The 18,515-nt window shown below is 40.5% G+C and overlaps 1 protein-coding gene across 1 annotated transcript in view; it reads right to left on the reverse strand.

Moving 5' to 3' along the window:
- Window positions 1–4,152: 4,152 nt before the first annotated feature.
- LOC129766023 (uncharacterized) overlaps window positions 4,153–18,515 on the reverse strand; it is a 54,481-nt gene continuing 40,118 nt past the window's right edge. The window contains exon 7 of the mRNA XM_055766483.1: window positions 4,153–7,113. Coding sequence (XP_055622458.1) covers window positions 4,853–7,113 — 2,261 coding nt within the window. The 3' untranslated portion in view covers window positions 4,153–4,852. The remainder of the gene's footprint in view (window positions 7,114–18,515) is intronic.

Here is an 18,515-nt window from a genome sequence, read left to right on the forward strand (position 1 = left end):
TATTCTATGCTCTCCCCAGTCAGTGCATATCGATTAGTGCACAAAAATTACGTATATCTACACATTGATTAATAAAATTGTGTTGAAGCTTCGGGTAACTAAACTGCCAATGTGTTGGCAACGATTTCGTGCAGTGGACTCTGTGTACAAGAGAAGTGAATGGTGGTGGGTTGATTCAGATCTCCTCATCGATAGTCTCTCTCTCTCTCGATTCTCTCGCAACCCGAGTTTAGACACCCAGATCCAGACCCACAATCGGCGCGCTTTGCATGAGATGCTTTTATCAAGGCGCCTAGAAGTATATACCATAGACCTGTCTTGGCTTTTTTATAGCGGCTCTCTGATAGCTTGCTTGACGCAGACGATTTATTACGTCATCGACATCAGTATCTGTGCAGTTTTTCGGTGAACAGTTAGAGCGGCGCTCACACGCTCTAGTAAATTGCCAATGTATTAGCGTATGTATCGTGCATATTTTGCTTTGCACGTGAGAAGATCCACGCTTTAGATTCGCAGTCGGATTGGCGCACTCCAGATGACAAATTTTCATCCAATTTTTTTTCGGTGTGCCAATTGAGATTCGCGATAAATTATCACAAATCACACTGTTGGGCAGTATATTGTCGATGAGTTTTTGAAAAGGCCGTTTGCGAAAAGAACTGTGGAAGAGAAACAACTTTTTGCGAAAATGGATTTTCCGCGGCCAAAACTGGACAAGTTAAAAACGACTTGTGCTAGAAACGGTAAAATAGTTACACGGAACTTTGATGCTACAGCTCACGACGCGAAGTAGCTTTGTGGTTCAGGGACAAGAGTAAAGCTATTTTGTTGGCCTTGTTTGCTGTTACAGAGCCCAGCAGAAAACAGTGCAGAGACACTGTTATTTTCATTTTTTAAATTAAATTAAAATTAAATTTTTAAAAGATACAGTCATCTGACATAAGTCTTAATGAACTATACAGAGTAGGATATGCAGATTTGAATCATCCATCTATCGCTATAAATACTCATTCAGCTACCAAAGAGCACACCAACAACAGCATGACATGCCGCACGTTTGAGAAAACTTGCATTGAAGATGCGTTAGATCATGCTAATGAAATCGTAAGAAACAAGCCTAATTCAATTGTGAAGAAAAACAGAGAACGCATGAACATTCTCATTGAATTAGTTTGTCTTCTCAGTTCACATGGGCTGAGCTTCCGAGGTCACGATGAAAGTATAACGTCTGTAAATAGAGGAAACTATAAGGACATGTGTAACTTCTTGGCTACGAAAGATATGTCGGTTTCCGCCTTCATAAATACCACGGTAGTGTTTTCTGGAACATCAGAATAAATTCATAATGAGTTTAGTTTACTGCATCAATTTGGCGTATCACCTGCTAAGCTGGTTGTGCAAACATATGATGGAGCTCGAGTGATGCCAGGAGATGAAGGAGAAATCCAGGCGATCGCAAAGAAGTCGTTTCCAAACGCTAATCATATTCATTGTAAGACGCATGTTCTCAATATTGTTTTTCTGCACTCTTGCACGAATAATTCAAAAACAAGGAAATGTTTTTCTACCCCCTCTTCGTTGGAACCATTCTTTATCCAAAGCCCAAAGTGCGATTACGAGTTGAAAAAATCTATGCAGCAGAAGATCACGAACTTGTGCAGATTCAAGTGGGCCTACAGCTCTAGGATGACCAACATAATTGAAAGAAATTAAGAAAGAAATTTCTACTTGTCTGGAAGAAATGTATCTAGGTGACACAAAGTGGGATGGCATTCACTAAGACGCGACGTGAGACAAGACAAACACTTATTGTTTAAATTACCTTAAATGTCGACCGGTTTCGGGCGCGAAGGGACAATGTCCGACTGATTACTCGTTGTCTTCGTGTGTTGTGTAGTCGTCCGAAGGTTGAAGAGTTAAGTTACTGAATTCTCAGCTCCGTTAAGTTGAACAAACATGATGTGATGGGAGGATCATCTTCATTCATCAGCGGCTTCTGGGAGTTGCTGATGAACATTGATTCCCATGCGTTAAGTTGTGTTGACTTTCGGACGTATTTTATCAGCTTTGCTTTCGTCCAATGGATGTTGTGGTCAAGGCTGGTGGTGTGTACCGCTACTGCTGAGTCATTTGGTTTGCTGTTATATACTGCCGTTCTATGCTCCCTTATGCGTGCCTTAACTTTTCGACGAGTTTGCCCGATATATACAGCAGGGCAATCTCGGCATGGTATTTCATAAATCCCGGATTGCTCATCGGGAGAAATCTTGTCCTTCAGGTTACATAGCAAATCACGAAGGGTATTTTCGCTTTTATACACTATGCGTAGTGCTTGTCTTTTAAGTGTGTATTTGATCAGATTCGTTGTTTTGGGGTAGAATGGCAGCGTAATTCTCTTTATGTCGTCTATCTCCGGTTGTAGTGTTGTGATGTCTAGTGTGTATTTTTTGCGTTTGTGTTTTCGAAGAATCCTTTCCACAAATTCCTTCCCGCACCCATTTACTGTAGCCGCTTTGTAAATATTTTCTTTTTCTTTCGCAAATTCTTCTTCTTCCATGGGAACATTGTACAGGCGATGTGCCATGGAATGGAAGGCGACTTGTTTTTGCGCATCATTTGGAGCGAGAGGAGCGACTGAAAAAACTTATGATTATGGCTATTGAGAACAAATCGCTTCTTGAGCTTCAACATCAGGAGCAATTTATTGGAAAACCTTTTTGCGACTGATTTGCGATTTAAATTTCATTACCGTATCACCAGAAAAAATTTAATTAAAAAGATAATTTGTTTCTGAAAACAAAACTCTAATATTATGTTTAAGAAACATTGTATCGCACTCCATTACGCATCTAAACTTATGCAATATAATATTGAATTTATATACAATCTACTACGCACGATTATGAAAAATAGCTCAAAATAAGAATTAGACTCAGAAATGTTTGAAATATGAGGAAACACGAGTTAGTTCAGTCAATCCACTAAAATTCTTAGATAAAAAAACAATATTCGAGCACTAATTAGCCCCTTTCTTTTGCAATGTTGAGCAGAAATTTATCAAATTTTGGGTTTCGCTGGTTCACCGTGTAAGTGCACAACTAGTCAATTTAATCACGAGACGCCACTGATAGTACTCTTTCGGTTTTTTTCTCAAAATAGGCCACTTCATCATCAGTCTTAAATTTCTTGCCAGCGAGCATTTTCTTCAGGTCTGCGAACAGAAAATAATCGCTGGGGCCAGATCTGGAGAATACGGTGGATGCGGAAGCCATTCGATGCCCAGTTCATGTAACTACACACGAAATTCGGATTTTTCAATTTTTTTTTTTCATAATAACAAAAGTTGCTTCACTCTCAATGCTGTAACTCACGAACCAATTGACCGATTGCTGTCAAATTTTGACACTTATCCATTGAAAGATGGTGCTTTGTCATAGTCAAGTAGATTTTTGCAAGAAGCACCATCTAGACTTTTCAGCCGAAATGTTATATGTATATTAGAGTGCCAATAGGAAAATGTATGGGAAAAAATGACTGTTCGTGCCGAAATAATTTTGAACATCCCGAGTGAACGCGATCCAAAATAGCCAAGTGATATTGTGTATTTTTTTACTCACACTTGGTCTGTTCCATGTTGAGCTATAACTCACGATATTAAGTCTCTCTGGAGAACAGGATTTTTTTGTTATTGCTTTGATCGAGTATTCGCTGTTACAGACCAGGAACAGCTGATTATCAGCAGATCAGAAAAAGAGAAGAGAGGTCGAAAATATATCGTCGGTATTTGTACGTCGAGAAAATAAATGTAGTTCGCGTTATGTTTGTATGTTATGAATGTACTTCAAATTCAAATGTTTTAGGTATCCGAAACTTCTGATCGGTTGCGCGCGGACAGTGACCTTCAGCTCAATCGGACTTCATTTACTAGTGTCGCACAGCCGTCAACGTTTGAGTTGTTTGAAAACCGAAAAATCACTCAAGAGGGGAATAAGGAAATCGGGGTTATCGAAAAAAAAATTTGATATCAAATGTCTTCAAATTGCATGAAACGTCGAGATCTACTGTCATATCGAAAAGTTTTTTTTTGTCAAAAATTTGTCAGTCCGATTGAAACGCTGTGATATTCTTCGTTGATAAGGCTTTCTGGTGGAATTATTTGAGGAACATGTGTTGTTTCTAATTCATCATGTGTGTATATTACTACAAATTTTACCATATTTACGTAGTGCTATTTGATTTTTTTTTATATCTTCTCTCATTTTGCTTCCTACGGAATTGCAACAAGTGTAAACTTAACGTGTTGTCCTTGATAAGCAAATCATTTTCAATACCATTATTATCCACTGCTATTGTGCTTTCACCAATGTGAAATTACTCATCCCAATGAGAAAAAAAAATAAAAATACCACTACAGTTTGTTTCTATAACTGTAAAATAACCTATCAATAAAAACTATCGGAAAAGAGTTTGCACTCCGAAGAGCTCAATCGTGTACATTATCCACTACCAAAAAAATATCGTAAAAAATTCTCATCTTATGAATATCCACATGTTTCACTGCTGATCATATCATCATAATCCCTAACGTAAATTACATTGGAAGGTAATAAATATGCCATTTGTATGGTTCCAATAGTACCGTATGCGAACCACCTAAATATTGATATCAATGTTTCGTACTTCGAAGTGAAGAATGCGCCAATGAACTAAGATCAACATGTACTGAAGAAAACATTCCGTACCACACTTATTGGGCTATTGGGACAATCTATACATTAAGTAGTCAGCTCCTGCGTTTAAATCTAACAGGGCGGGGTTTCGAGAATTGGTCTCTTGCATGTAGGAAGTACACTTATAACGCTATTGCTGCTGCTTCTGCTTCTGTTTCTCTGGGTGCATCGCTAGCTTTGACACCACTATTGGAGTATCCTAGAGATGCGCTGTGGACATTCAGGGATTGTCCCGTCGAGGTTCGTTTCTTTGCTTGCTTTTTACTCGAGGCAGCAAGCGTTTTGTATTTGCAGGGAAGTACATGTTTTGAAATGGCCATTTTATTCTTGAAGGATTTACTGCAATAATGACAGTAAAGCAGCACACCATCCAGCTCATGCACTTTCACATGTTTCGCATAGTTGCTTGCATCCGAGAAGCACTTGTCGCAATATTTGCATTTGTGCGGTTTATAACCGACGTGTCGGAAGGTGTGCGCCCGGCACTGATCCTTTCTAGCGAACACTTTGCCACATAGTTCACAGTTGAAGCCCTGAAAATTTGGGTCGTCCTTGGCGTGCATGGAACTGTGTCTTTTCAGATCATATCCGCGCTCGAAATCTTTTCCACACTTGGGGCAAACGTGAGGCTTAGGGATTGGGTTTATCGTCTGATTGTGGCGGCGGACGTGTTTGTGCAGATCTCCGGATGATATGAAAGCATACTTGCAGTCCTCGAACGGGCATTTGAATGGCCGTATTCCAGTGTGAATTCGAACATGTCGTGTCAAATCACCGGTTTGAGTGAACGTTCGACCACAATGTGGACAACTACGCCGCTTCACGTCTCTATGGAAGAAATTAACGTGGTCTTGGGCAACCTGAAGTTGCTCGAATTCTTGGTCACAAATGCTGCACGTGTAATGCTGTTTGTCATCCGTTCCTCCGTCGATGATTTTTGAACGTTCGTAAGGGTTTAGTCTGCTAGTACCTTCAAATGACAGCGGGTCTAAGGATTGGGTGGGCTTGTTCGAGTCTGGCAGCCCGAGCATTCCGTTTGTGTTAGCACTAACATTTCCCGCCATCATAACCACCTGTTCAAGATATGTTACCACATACATGTCGTTTAGCAATGGCTGGGATGATTGTGAGGAGCTACTAACGGATTCTTCTGATTGAACCATTGCTAAATTATATTCGTGCTTTATCTTCATGTCAGCATTTGAATTGATCGGAATTAACTTTTCCTTGCGGCGGCGACCAGCCCGAGGTTTGGGGTTACTGGTCGATAATTTAACCTCCGGATACATCTGCAAAGTGGTAGGACTCGGCGTGGAAGACGCTTCCTGTTGTCCGATTTTTGTAACAGCTTCCACTGCCAGCTCTCCTCCGTTTCTCTGTGTTTGATTTCTCTCATTGTCATCAGACTTTTCGGTTGCATTTTGCTTATTGTTGGCACTTGTTGCCAACTGGAATTCTTCATACTCTTCCGTCACACTCCGTTCGTCTCCGTCCTGGATTCCTTCGTCCAGAGTTTGCAGATTCGAAAGAAAGTGCGCAATGTTACTCAGATCGATGCCGTGATAATTCATTAAATGTTTTTTGTACGACAACTCTTTCTTAAAGCACATCACACATTTTGCACATTTTATAATACGTTTGATTTCAGTCTTCTTCTTTACCACTTCTTTGTCAGGACAAATTGCCTCTGCTTGAGTATTATTTTTTGTTGCTGACCCCTCTAGTTCCGTTTCCGTACTAATAGGTTCTACTGGAATGCTTTCAACAGTCTCCTCTTGTTCAATTTGAGGTTCAGTGTCGTCTTCTCGCGTTGGCGGTAACAAGGGCACCTTGCTCAACTCAGATCCTTCATTTTCAATACCACTGTCACTTCCTGCCGGAGAAGAATCCTTCTCATAAGATTTATTGTATTTCAACAACGATGTCCTTTCTTGCGGTTCCGGTAGAATAAGTTCCTCTTCGACCGGATTCTCTCCCGACTCCTTCTCTTGGGGTGGTTCCTTGCCACTTTTTGCAGTATATGTTTCAGCTTGTTGGACTTTTTCTTTTTCCGCTTCCACCACAGGTATCGAAACTGGCGATGGCTGTTTGATCTCCTCCTTTATCGTGGGTGGATGAGTTGACTCACGATCCGGTGTGGTTACCTTCTGTCGTTTGCTTGGTCGCTCCGGCGCTGGTACGTTTTGATCCGCTTCTGCTGCTGGTGAAGGTGCCGGTGGTGGTGGTTTTCGTTTTGTACTGGGTGAGATTATTGCGGTTGGTTTGACAACGCTCTTCACGGGTGATGTGGCCGATCTGGTTACACGCGAGGTGCCGTTCTCGACAGGTGCGGGCGCTTTCTCTGGGTATATTTTATTTCTACGACGAAGAGGTTTTCTTAAGTCTGAAAACATGGAGAAAAAAGGAAGCATGTAAAATTTTTGTTCAAATTTCTAGGTAGCATAACAGATTGATTAATTTAAAAGGTATCCACAAGCATAATAACTATCAAAAATTACTTGGAAGCTCTCGCCAATAAACAACGGATAAAATTAAGAAATTACCCCAATAATTGCAAGATGTTATAGATAATAACGATGTTGTCGTGGACAGGAAAAAAACAAGTGGGCTTGGGAGCTTTATCGACTGAACACTTCAAAGCTGGAAATTTAACATCTTGTTAGGAACTGGATAAGTGAATAATGTGTACTACATACAATTCAGTTTTTTCTTACTAAAAGTCCAACTATCAACGTAACTATAACATTTTAGAGATCCGCCAAACAATCTGCTAGATTCAAATACGATCCGTTAATTACAAATATTAATTTCAATTTTGCAATATTAATACCTAATTTTAAGAATTGATCGATGATTTCCATGATCATACAATATTATAATACTCAAGAACATCAAGAACAATCCGTCACATCAAATGTAACATTAACCCATATTGGGCCAAGCTTTTGAAAATTCGAACAGCAACTTTTATTGTTTATCAAGGCTTTGAAAAGCAACCATATGGTGATATTTTGACATCAAATGATCAGAGGCGACGCGTGATCAAGTGAGCCACCTGTTCAATCATCAATGGTGTGTGTGCCGCGCAAAGATAAGCTTTCTTTCATTCCACCAAAGCAAAGGGTCATTCAAAAGTTTATTCTCAGCAAATGTGGTTCCGCTAAATATTTATCCACGATAGATATTGCAGCAGCTTTTACATCATGTGATGATCGAAGTTTGCCAACCAATGTATCAAACTCCTCCTATGCAGATGACCGCGCTTCATCACCAAAGATTTGTGGGCGATTTCGTACGCGTGTATTCCATGGATGTCATTTTTAGCGTCCTTATCAACGACTGGCGTGCATAGTTGTACTTTCTGTTATCCCTAAAACCTTGCTGCTTGAAGCGAGGATCTAGCAGTATTGGTTAGGCTACTAATTCGTCTGACTCAAGATTTGTAAAAATAGCTCCGAAATCAATCCATTACAGAGCTTTTTTACAATCACTAGAACTGATTTCTCTTGATCCATATAATGTTGATCATGTCGAATTATCAGTCGAGAGACTATAGCTGTTTTCGATAACGACATAGTTTTCTACCCGTTTTATATCCCAAACATTTTTAAAATGTTTCGAATGGAAGATTTCCATCATTAACTGTATTATATTAGTCAACACATTTTATTCGATACCCACATGCGGGAGTTGCATGAAAAAAGTAACTGGCCATCTTGTAGTTGGATTTAGCATAAGTAACTGTGGTCTACTAGTCAAGCCCTTTCATCTGATACCTATATGATCGGGTTTTCAGAAGGAATGTAGTCTGCCATTTTGTAAGGGTCGCTATTTTGGATTCACGTTTTTCATAAATAACTGTGTTCTACTAGTCAAGTCCTTTTTGTCAAACCTCCACCCATGTTGATGGGGTTTTGACAAAATATGTAGTTTGTCATTTTATAACGGCCGCCATCTTGGATTTCCATTTTACATAAATAACTGTGTTCTACTCGGGGCTCTGGAAACCCTATCCCTCTTCTTCTTCTTGGATGGCGTTAACGTTCCCTGTGGAACTTTTGCCGTCTCAACGTATGCATTAACTAGCGTCATTTGTTAATACTTAGTTAAGATTTCTTAAGTCAAATAACACGCCTTGAATGTATTCCGAGGGGCAAATTCGTGAATACGCGTGACCACAGTGCAAAGTCGAAGGAAATTTCTTTGACGAAAAATCCCCCGGCCAGAACGGGAATCGAACCCGAACACCCGGCATGATAATGTGAGACGCTAACCACTCGGCCACGGGTGCACTAAGGAAACCCTATCCCAACCAATGCAAATAAGGGGACTCACGTATTATTTACTGTTTGGAGTCTTATATGTTTATATTTGATTACGTTGGATAGTTTCCTTTGACAAGCGATGGTTTTATATCCACCCGGAAGCTTTCTTGGCGATTTGCAATTAAAATCAATGCTACAGGATCGCGCGGAGCACTTCATTTTTAGTTTCAGTTTCAGGTTATGATTTCTATGCTCATGAGTTTCTATGCTGGCTACAGAAAGGCGGCCATCTTATCAATCTCTTGGTTCTACTAGTCAAGCTTTGATGGGGTTTTGACAAAATAAAATAGTTTGTCATTTTATTACGGCCGCCATCTTGGATTTCCATTTAATATAAATAAGTTGTTCTACTAGTCAAGCCCTTTCATTAGATGCCCATATTGATGGAGTTTTGAAAGAAAATACATATTTCGCCATTTTGGGGGGGCGGCCATTTTGAATTTGCATTTTTCATAAATGTGTTCTACTAGTCAAGCCCTTTCATTTGATACCCATATTGATGGGCCTCATAAAAGAACCGTGGGGTTTTTTTTGAGTCGTGGTTCATTCAAGAGTCGTTCTTTTGAGATCCGCGGCTCATTTTTAAAGAACCGTGGATCGTACCACTGCGATCCTTCAAGCTGCCGACACAACACCATCCACAGTTGATGTCCCAATCCACCGAAGATCCGCTCGTCTCGCCGCCAGGGCTAAGTCGGCCACCACAACCACTCCACTGGAAGCTCATGTCAGGTCTGCTTCGCCTATGCTAGTTGAAGCGAGGTCCAATGCCGATATCTATGATGAATGGAGACGCAGCCGAGATGTTCGATACTTCTAGCTCCCCAACGAACCTGTAGAATGGCTAGCCAACCTGTTATTGTCGGTGGAGTTCCACCGGGAATCGTCGCATCCAGTACCATTACACCTCTGATTCCCCACCACACCGTCCATCAGCAGGAAAGTATGTCCACCAACACATCCACCAACCTCACTCTGCAATGGAACATCAATGGGCTGTACAACAACTTGGGAGAGCTGGAGATTCTTGACCGAGAGCTGTGCGCGTCCATCATCGCACTCCAAGAGATAAACCGAGTTTTCCCAACAAATATACAGAACATTATCGGGGGTAAATTCCACTGGCACACCAAGCGGGGCTCCGTTCTGCAACACTCCGTTGCTTTGGGTGTCCAGAGAAACATTTCCCATTCGCGAAAACAAATATCCACTGACATGCCAGTAATAGCAGCCCGAATCGAGGCCCCGATTCCGGTGACCATCATTTGTATATACCTGCCATGTGGCACAATCCCGAAACTACGACGGAAGCTGCTTGAGGCGTTAGCAGGCTTGGAGCACCAAGAATCATCTTGGGGGACTTCAATGCTCATCACCGCAACTGGGGAATGCAAACACCAGACGTCAGGGGGAATATCATCGCCGACCCTTTGGAGGTGTTCGAGCTCTCGGTCTTAAATGACGACACTGATACTTTCCGTAGAGGTACCAGCAACACAGTCATTCATTCAGCAGCTAGTTTCAACTTGGTGGGTAGGTTAAGGTGGAACAAAGACGACGATCTTCATGGCAGCGACCATCACCCGATAACCATCAGCTACAACGGCCCGCCGCCACTCCCGACTCGCAGAAAAAGCTGACTGGACAACTTTTCAAACATCCTCCGACTTCTTGCTATCTAGGGATTTTTTCTAGTCTATCAACGAAAACCAGCTGTCCCAGCTCGGATAGTCCACCCTTCTCAGCATCTTTAACGATCTGTGGAGAACACACGAGTTCCCCGAGGGTTGGAGACACAGCCTAGTAATACCTATACCTTAGGCCGATCAAAGCAGCAACAACGTGAAAGGCTACCGTCCATTTTCCTTAATCTCGTGTTCATCCAAGATCCTGAAAAGAATGGCGAACAGACGCCTGGACACCTTTTTAACCGAAAATGGGAATTTGGACTATCGACAGTTCGGCTTCTGACCGGGTATGGACACCAACAACTTCGCGACCCTCGGAGACGTGATAACCGAAGCCAACAGGAACCGTCAGCACATGGAGATGATAGCACTGAACCTGGAGAAGGCATACAACAGAACATGGATCCCGTTAGTGCTGAAAACTCTGGCAGATTGGGGCGTTGACGGTAAACTACTGCACTTCATCAAGAACTTCGCCACACACCGAACCTTTGAGGTAAAAATTGGTAACATTAGCTCCCAAGTTTTCCAAGAGGAAACAGAAGTACCTCAAGGTTCTGTTCTTGCCGTCACCCTCTTTATCGTCGCCATGAATAGCCTGTTCCAGGTCCTGCTGGGGATGTCTTCGTGTTTGTCTACGCGGATGACCCACATGAGCACAGTCCTATGGGTGTCACCCACTGCCCTCAGAAGAACAGTGGGTGACACCCATAGGACTGTGCTCATGTGGGTCCCAGGACACAACGGCTTCGCAGGGAATGAAGCCGACCGGTTTGCCGGAATCGGTCGCACCGAACCGTTTTTCACTTGGGATGTGCCACTTGACGACGTGCAGTTGTGGATCACCAACTCTTTCCGCACCTTTTGAACCGAAAGGTGGTTTGCAGTTCCTCAGAAAAGTCAAGGGCTCGATTGTCAGATTTGACGATGTGAAAAGAATAAGAGAACAACGAATCCTGTGCAGATTGAGGACCGGTCACTGCTCGGTCTCACACGGATTCAATAGAGGACCTTTTCATCTACTCTGCGATCACTGTCAAATCCACAACTCCGTCGAGCGTTCTTGAGTGGTTGCCCGAAATTTGATGATCTGCGAAATCTTCATGGAATCAGCGGGAGTGTGAGAGACATCTTGAGAAACGATTCAGCGAGAGTAGCAGCGCTCTTCTGCTACCTAAAAGATGCCGAACTATTTTTCAAGATCTAGCGTCTGAACAATGGATCAGTCAAGAATATCCTTGTTCCTTCCCCTCCACGATGAAAGGGAATAAGAACATTTCGGCATCTTCAACGGCACGGCTTCCTCTCCACTGGCCTGGAGCCATGGTCCAGCAAGCAAACAGCAATTTTTTCGTTAAGTTATGTTTCTCTAAACCCTCGTACAGTACGTCTCTGGTTTAAAGCAACTTGTGTTGACGGCATTGAGATTCGTTTATTTAGGGGAGCGTCAAAGAATAAGGCAGAATGAACACGTTTTTAAAATTGAAATTATGAATGAAAATCAACATTTCCGTATCAAATTAGTATTCCATTTGAATGAAAAACTTGTTTTGCAGGTAGTGAAAAAATATCATACAAAAATTGTTTTTAATACTAAAACTACCACGAGCGGTCAAATAACCCATTTTAAGCTATTAGTCAAAATTTTCTTGCAAATTAAATTGTTACAATATAATTTGCATTCACTACTTTTCTTAAAACATACATCGAATGTATTTTTCGGTGCTTACTCCTCTCTTGTTAGTTTTTTACTGAGAAATATATGTAATATGTAATCTGACTACCGCAACGGGACATTCGACCCGTGCAAACATTCATATGATATCAGAAAGATTTTTATGTGTGGTTGTGATACAAAACCATTTCATTACACATATTTGCTATTGCTTTATATATTTTGTTGTATTTGTGAATGAATAGTGAATCATTATAATTAATTGTATTGCTGACTATCCAAGCGAGCTAACAGGAACTATTCCAAGCTACAGTGCTCTTTTGCGTCGAAATATGTACACCAAGTTTATCAACAAAACTATATAAATCGAGTCCTTGTTTACTAACTATTCATTAAGGGTCACTTGATGTTACGGACAGCTGAGGCTTATCGCGGATCGAGTTACAGATCCATAAGATAAGCAATATTTGAGATTATATTTAGAAAAGACCTCCAAGCGAGGTATAGAAACGTTTAGAAAGGACCAATGTAAGGCAATTAAAAGATGTAAGAGCTCAAGTGTTTTGTTAGGCTAGAAAACGCTTGTAGTTCGAAATTATTGCCGGTCATAAATTCAGAATGGACGAATATTTAAATAGCGTCCGGTAAACAATTTAATGCATGCATCATTTAGGATGCATTTTTATTACCCTTTTCCATCCCTAGCTGCGCTCAGCCAGATACACCAGCAGGGTGTAATAAAATAAAAGGATGTTATTTAGAGCGAAGGATGGAAAGGGGAAATCCAAGAATAAGATAGGCGCACCGACGAGGTGCTATAAACTTAAGGTATTTTCTTAGGGTAGTGCAGCCGTCTCAGACTGCACGTTACCATACGCTAGAAGAAGGGACAAGGAAAGTAGATGATCTAAACGAAACCGATATGTTATCGGTTTTCAAGAGAGAGAGAGGAGATGTTCCTCGTCAATCTTAGTTTAAGGAACCATGTATATATTGTGAAACTTTTGAATAAATTATTTAGTATTGTAACAGAACTCACGCGAAAGCGTTAAAATTTTTCTTTCAATAGAGAAATTTTTCATGGTGGCTCCAGAGAGGAGCAGTGAAGATTTCCAAAGTGGAAAAAAGTGAAACTCTTCTCGGCAGTGGATGCGAGAAGTGATAATTCGCGAAAATTTATCGGCAGTGGATGCCAACAGTGTTAATCGCGAATAAAAAGTCTTTTTCAAAGTTAACTCGCGAACTCTTCTCAGCAGTGGATGCGAGAAGTGATAATTCGCGAAAATTTATCGGCAGTGGATGCCAACAGTGTTAATCGCGAATAAAAAGTCTTTTTCAAAGTTAACTCGCGAACTCTTCTCAGCAGTGGATGCGAGAAGTGATAATTCGCGAAAATTTATCGGCAGTGGATGCCAACAGTGTTAATCGCGAATAAAAAGTCTTTTTCAAAGTTAATTCGCGAACTCTTCAAATAGCAGTGGATGCCAAAAGTGAAACTCTTCTCGGCAGTGGATGCGAGAAGTGATAATTCGCGAAAATTTATCGGCAGTGGATGCCAACAGTGTTAATCGCGAATAAAAAGTCTTTTTCAAAGTTAACTCGCGAACTCTTCTCAGCAGTGGATGCGAGAAGTGATAATTCGCGAAAATTTATCGGCAGTGGATGCCAACAGTGTTAATCGCGAATAAAAAGTCTTTTTCAAAGTTAACTCGCGAACTCTTCTCAGCAGTGGATGCGAGAAGTGATAATTCGCGAAAATTTATCGGCAGTGGATGCCAACAGTGTTAATCGCGAATAAAAAGTCTTTTTCAAAGTTAACTCGCGAACTCTTCTCAGCAGTGGATGCGAGAAGTGATAATTCGCGAAAATTTATCGGCAGTGGATGCCAACAGTGTTAATCGCGAATAAAAAGTCTTTTTCAAAGATAATTTGCGAACTCTTCAATCGGCAGTGGATGCCAAAAGTGTTTCTTTCAACCGAAATAAACATTGTGAATTGATTAAGAAACCGGCAGTGGATGCCAAAAGTGTTCCTTTCAAACGGAGACAAATATAAGTGAATTAACCAGCAAAAACCTTAAGCAGCAGTAGACGCAGCAGCACCAGCAGTAGCACCACCAGAGGTGACAACAACATCCGAGCCAGAAGGCCTCCCAGGACAAAGAGAGAATCGCCCAAGCACCAACACGGAAAGACGGAGATAGGACCGGATCAACAAAAAAGGTGTGATTTTTCCATTTTAGTTTAGTCATGTCTTATCAATTCATTAGGAATAAGAATGGCAATTGCCGCTTGTGCAATGAGCCTGATTCTAGGGACGATTTAGTCGCGTGCGATGAATGTGACCGATGGTTCCATTTGACATGCGCAGGCCTAAATAAAAAACCTAAACAAACAGAAAGATGGATATGCCCCAAATGCAAGACCATAGAGAACGAATTGTTAAGACTTCAAAAAACACAACCAACACCAATAGAAGAGATGATGAATATCCATAGAGAATCTATGCGGGCTCTAGTAGAAACTCTTAAAATTAAGAACGAGGGTAGAGAAGAAACCCCTGATTCAAATAGACTGTTACACCGGCAATCTCTCTTAGACCTCCCCTATTTTGATGGGTCATATAAGATATGGCCTAGATTTAAAATAACGTTCGAAGAAACTACCCTTCAAGGAAACTTTTCCGATTTAGAAAATATAAATCGTTTACAGAAATATCTCAAAGGAGACGCGCTGAAATTAGTGAGCGCTCTTTTAATCGATAAAGCTAATGTTCCAAAAATAATGGAAAAACTAAATCTACGGTTCGGAAATCCCGAAACCATTTATTCGAATTTATTGAAGGAAATGCTAAATGCGAGGAATCCACATTTTGGATCACCCCAAACAATGATTGATTTTGTAACATCGCTTGATTGTTTCGTGACAAATATAAAAATACTAAAACACGATGAATATCTCAATGATCCTAGATTGATTCGTGATTTAGTTTTAAAACTTCCAAACGACTTGCATCATCAATGGATCAAGTTTGTAGCTGATACAAAGAAAACAAGAGATATAATTGATCCATTTATACCGACGCTAGAGGACCTTTATAATTGGTTAAAACCTCAAGAAGAGTTGGCCACGATGCTACAGTCGGAGAGGAAAGAAAAACCTCATAAGAGCGGATATCTGAATACACATGCTGTAAAGGAACAAAAATATAGGCCGAAGCGCCTACCAAAGTGTTTCGCATGCCGAAACGAGCATAAGACATCAGAATGTTCAATTTTTAAAAATATGAACGTTCAACAAAGGAGTGATTTTATTTTTAAACACAGGCTATGTTTAGCATGTTGTAATTATACAAACCACATGGCAAAAGATTGCAGGATCGCAAAGCCTTGTGGAATCGATGGATGCAAACTTAGACACCACGCATTACTGCATAGAGCAACTCAGAGAGATGCTAACCTTAATAATACAGAAAGCGTTAATTGTCATGTAAATAAAGAGAACAAAATACTGTATCAAATCCTTCCAGTTACATTGGGCTGCGGAAAAAAGGAAATTAAAACTTTCGCATTTTTAGACCCTGGGTCATCAGTAAGTTTGATTCACGCTGATATTAAAAATAAACTTGGAACACAAGGGCGTAACAACCCCTTAACGCTGGTTTGGACTAATGGCGAAACTCAGCAAGAACTAGATAGTGAAGAAATTTCCCTAAGTATACAAGGATGCAATAATCAACGTTATAACATACATAATTTGAGGACTGTGTCGGAATTATCTCTTCCCTCACAGTCAATGAATATTCATGAATTACGACGAGAATACAATCACTTAGAAGATATAACTCTCGAAGGATATGAAAATGCTATGCCAAAAATACTGTTAGGTTTACCGCATTCGTTTTTGATAAGCGGTAGGGAGACGCGATCAGGTAAATTTAATGAACCAGTCGCACAGAACACTAAACTCGGATGGGTTTTGTTCGGGCAAACTAACGAACATAAAAAATTGAAAGGACACGTGCTGATGAACGACGAAATTGATTCATCAGATTATTTCAATAAAATGATGGAAAATTATTTTAGCCTAGAAGATTTCGGGATAAAAGTACCTGTAAAAACCTTGATGTCTAACGATGAAAAAAGATCGATTGATATCATGAATTCCACTTTGAAATATGAAGAAGGAAGTTATGAAATTGGGCTGCTTTGGAAACAGGAGGATGTACAATTTCCGCATAGCTATCAATCAGCCATGAACAGACTACGTGGTCAAGAATCAAAAATGCGTAAAAATCAATGTCTACGTAAATGGTATGTTGAGAAAATAAAGGAATATGAAACCAAGGGATACGCTAGAAAACTCACTCCCACAGAACAGCAGCAACGTGATCCAAAAATATTTTACTTACCGCACTTTACAGTTGTGAACCTAAATAAACAGCCCATAAAGCCACGGCTTGTTTTTGATGCCGCTGCTAAGGTTAAGGGAGAGTCCCTAAACACGAATTTATTACAAGGCCCGGATGCAACGACGTCGCTATTTGGAGTGTTAATACGATTTAGAGAAGGAAAATTTGCGATAACTGGAGACATCAAAGAAATGTTTCATCAAGTTAAAATAAGAAAGGAAGATCAAAATGCCCAAAGGTTTTTATTTAGGGAAAACTTTGACGAAGATCCCGACGTGTATGTGATGCAAGTGATGACCTTTGGAGCTACCTGCTCGCCCGCATGCGCACAGTTTGTTAAAAACACAAATGCTGAGAAATTCAGAGAAAGTCATCTTCAGGCAGTAGAGGCCATTCAAAACAACTATTACGTGGATGACTACCTAGATAGTTTCGACGATTTAGAAAATGCCTCAAAAATTGTGAACGAAGTTATTACCATTCACAAATATGGGCACTTCAATATCAGAAATTTTATATCCAACAGTAATGAGCTATTGGGACAAATCCCGGAAGAAAATAGAACGGAAGTTAAAGAAGACTTATTAGGAAAATTTGAGGAATCATATGAAAAAGTACTCGGAGTGTATTGGGATACAAAAAAGGATTTTATTCGCTACAAGGTGGATATTCCTGTTACACAGGAGTTTACGAAACGAAAACTGCTTTCACAAAGCATGAGTGTTTACGATCCACTTGGTTTATTATCACATATAACAATTCAATCTCGAATTCTAATGCAGGAGCTCTGGAAAAGTGGAGTAACATGGGATGAACAATTAAACCCAGCACTAAAGAAAAAATGGGAGAACTGGCACACAAAACTGGAAGAAGCAAGAGCAATAAGAATACCACGTTCATATGCCAATTCTTCTCACCCAAAAGAACGAGAACTACATGTCTTCGTTGATGCATCTGAGAATGCTTATGCAGCAGCAGTATACTTAAGGAGTGTATATGAGTCACACATTGATGTCAATATCGTGGCTGCCAAGGCAAGAGTCGCACCAACTAAAATGCTTTCCATACCACGACTCGAATTACAAGCCGCTGTATTAGGAAGCAGATTGGCTAAGACAGTAAAAAACGAGCTACGTCTATCAATAGATAGAGTAGTATTTTGGTCAGATTCCAAAACTGTATTAGCATGGATTCGTTCAGAACCACGCAAGTACAAACAGTTTGTTGCCTTACGGATAGGAGAAATATTAGAAACCACATACGTAAACCAGTGGAAATGGGTGAATAGTAGGAATAATCCAGCGGATGAAGCTACGAAATTATCAAATAGTAATTCAATCTGGTTTACAGGCCCACAGTTCTTATATGATAATGAAGAAAACTGGCCAAATGAAGTTCAGAGAAGCGACACTGACGAAGAATTAAGACCACTGCACACTATTCAAGCGAAAGAGTTTAGTGGTCTGAAAAGCATTCACATAAATTGGTGTTCGGATTTTGTGAGATTGAAGCGTTCTGTTGCAATTGCATTCAAATATATCGATTGGCTGAAATCAAAATGCAGGAACCAAAGCTTCAATAAAAATATTGACAAGGAGGACCTGGATTATGCTGAGCTCGTTTTAATATATAAGGCTCAATGGGAGTCATATCCCAAAGAAATGGAACTCTTACAAAATAAAATGAA

This window comes from Toxorhynchites rutilus, chromosome 2 (genome assembly GCF_029784135.1).
Source record: "Toxorhynchites rutilus septentrionalis strain SRP chromosome 2, ASM2978413v1, whole genome shotgun sequence".
NCBI lineage: Eukaryota > Metazoa > Arthropoda > Insecta > Diptera > Culicidae > Toxorhynchites > Toxorhynchites rutilus.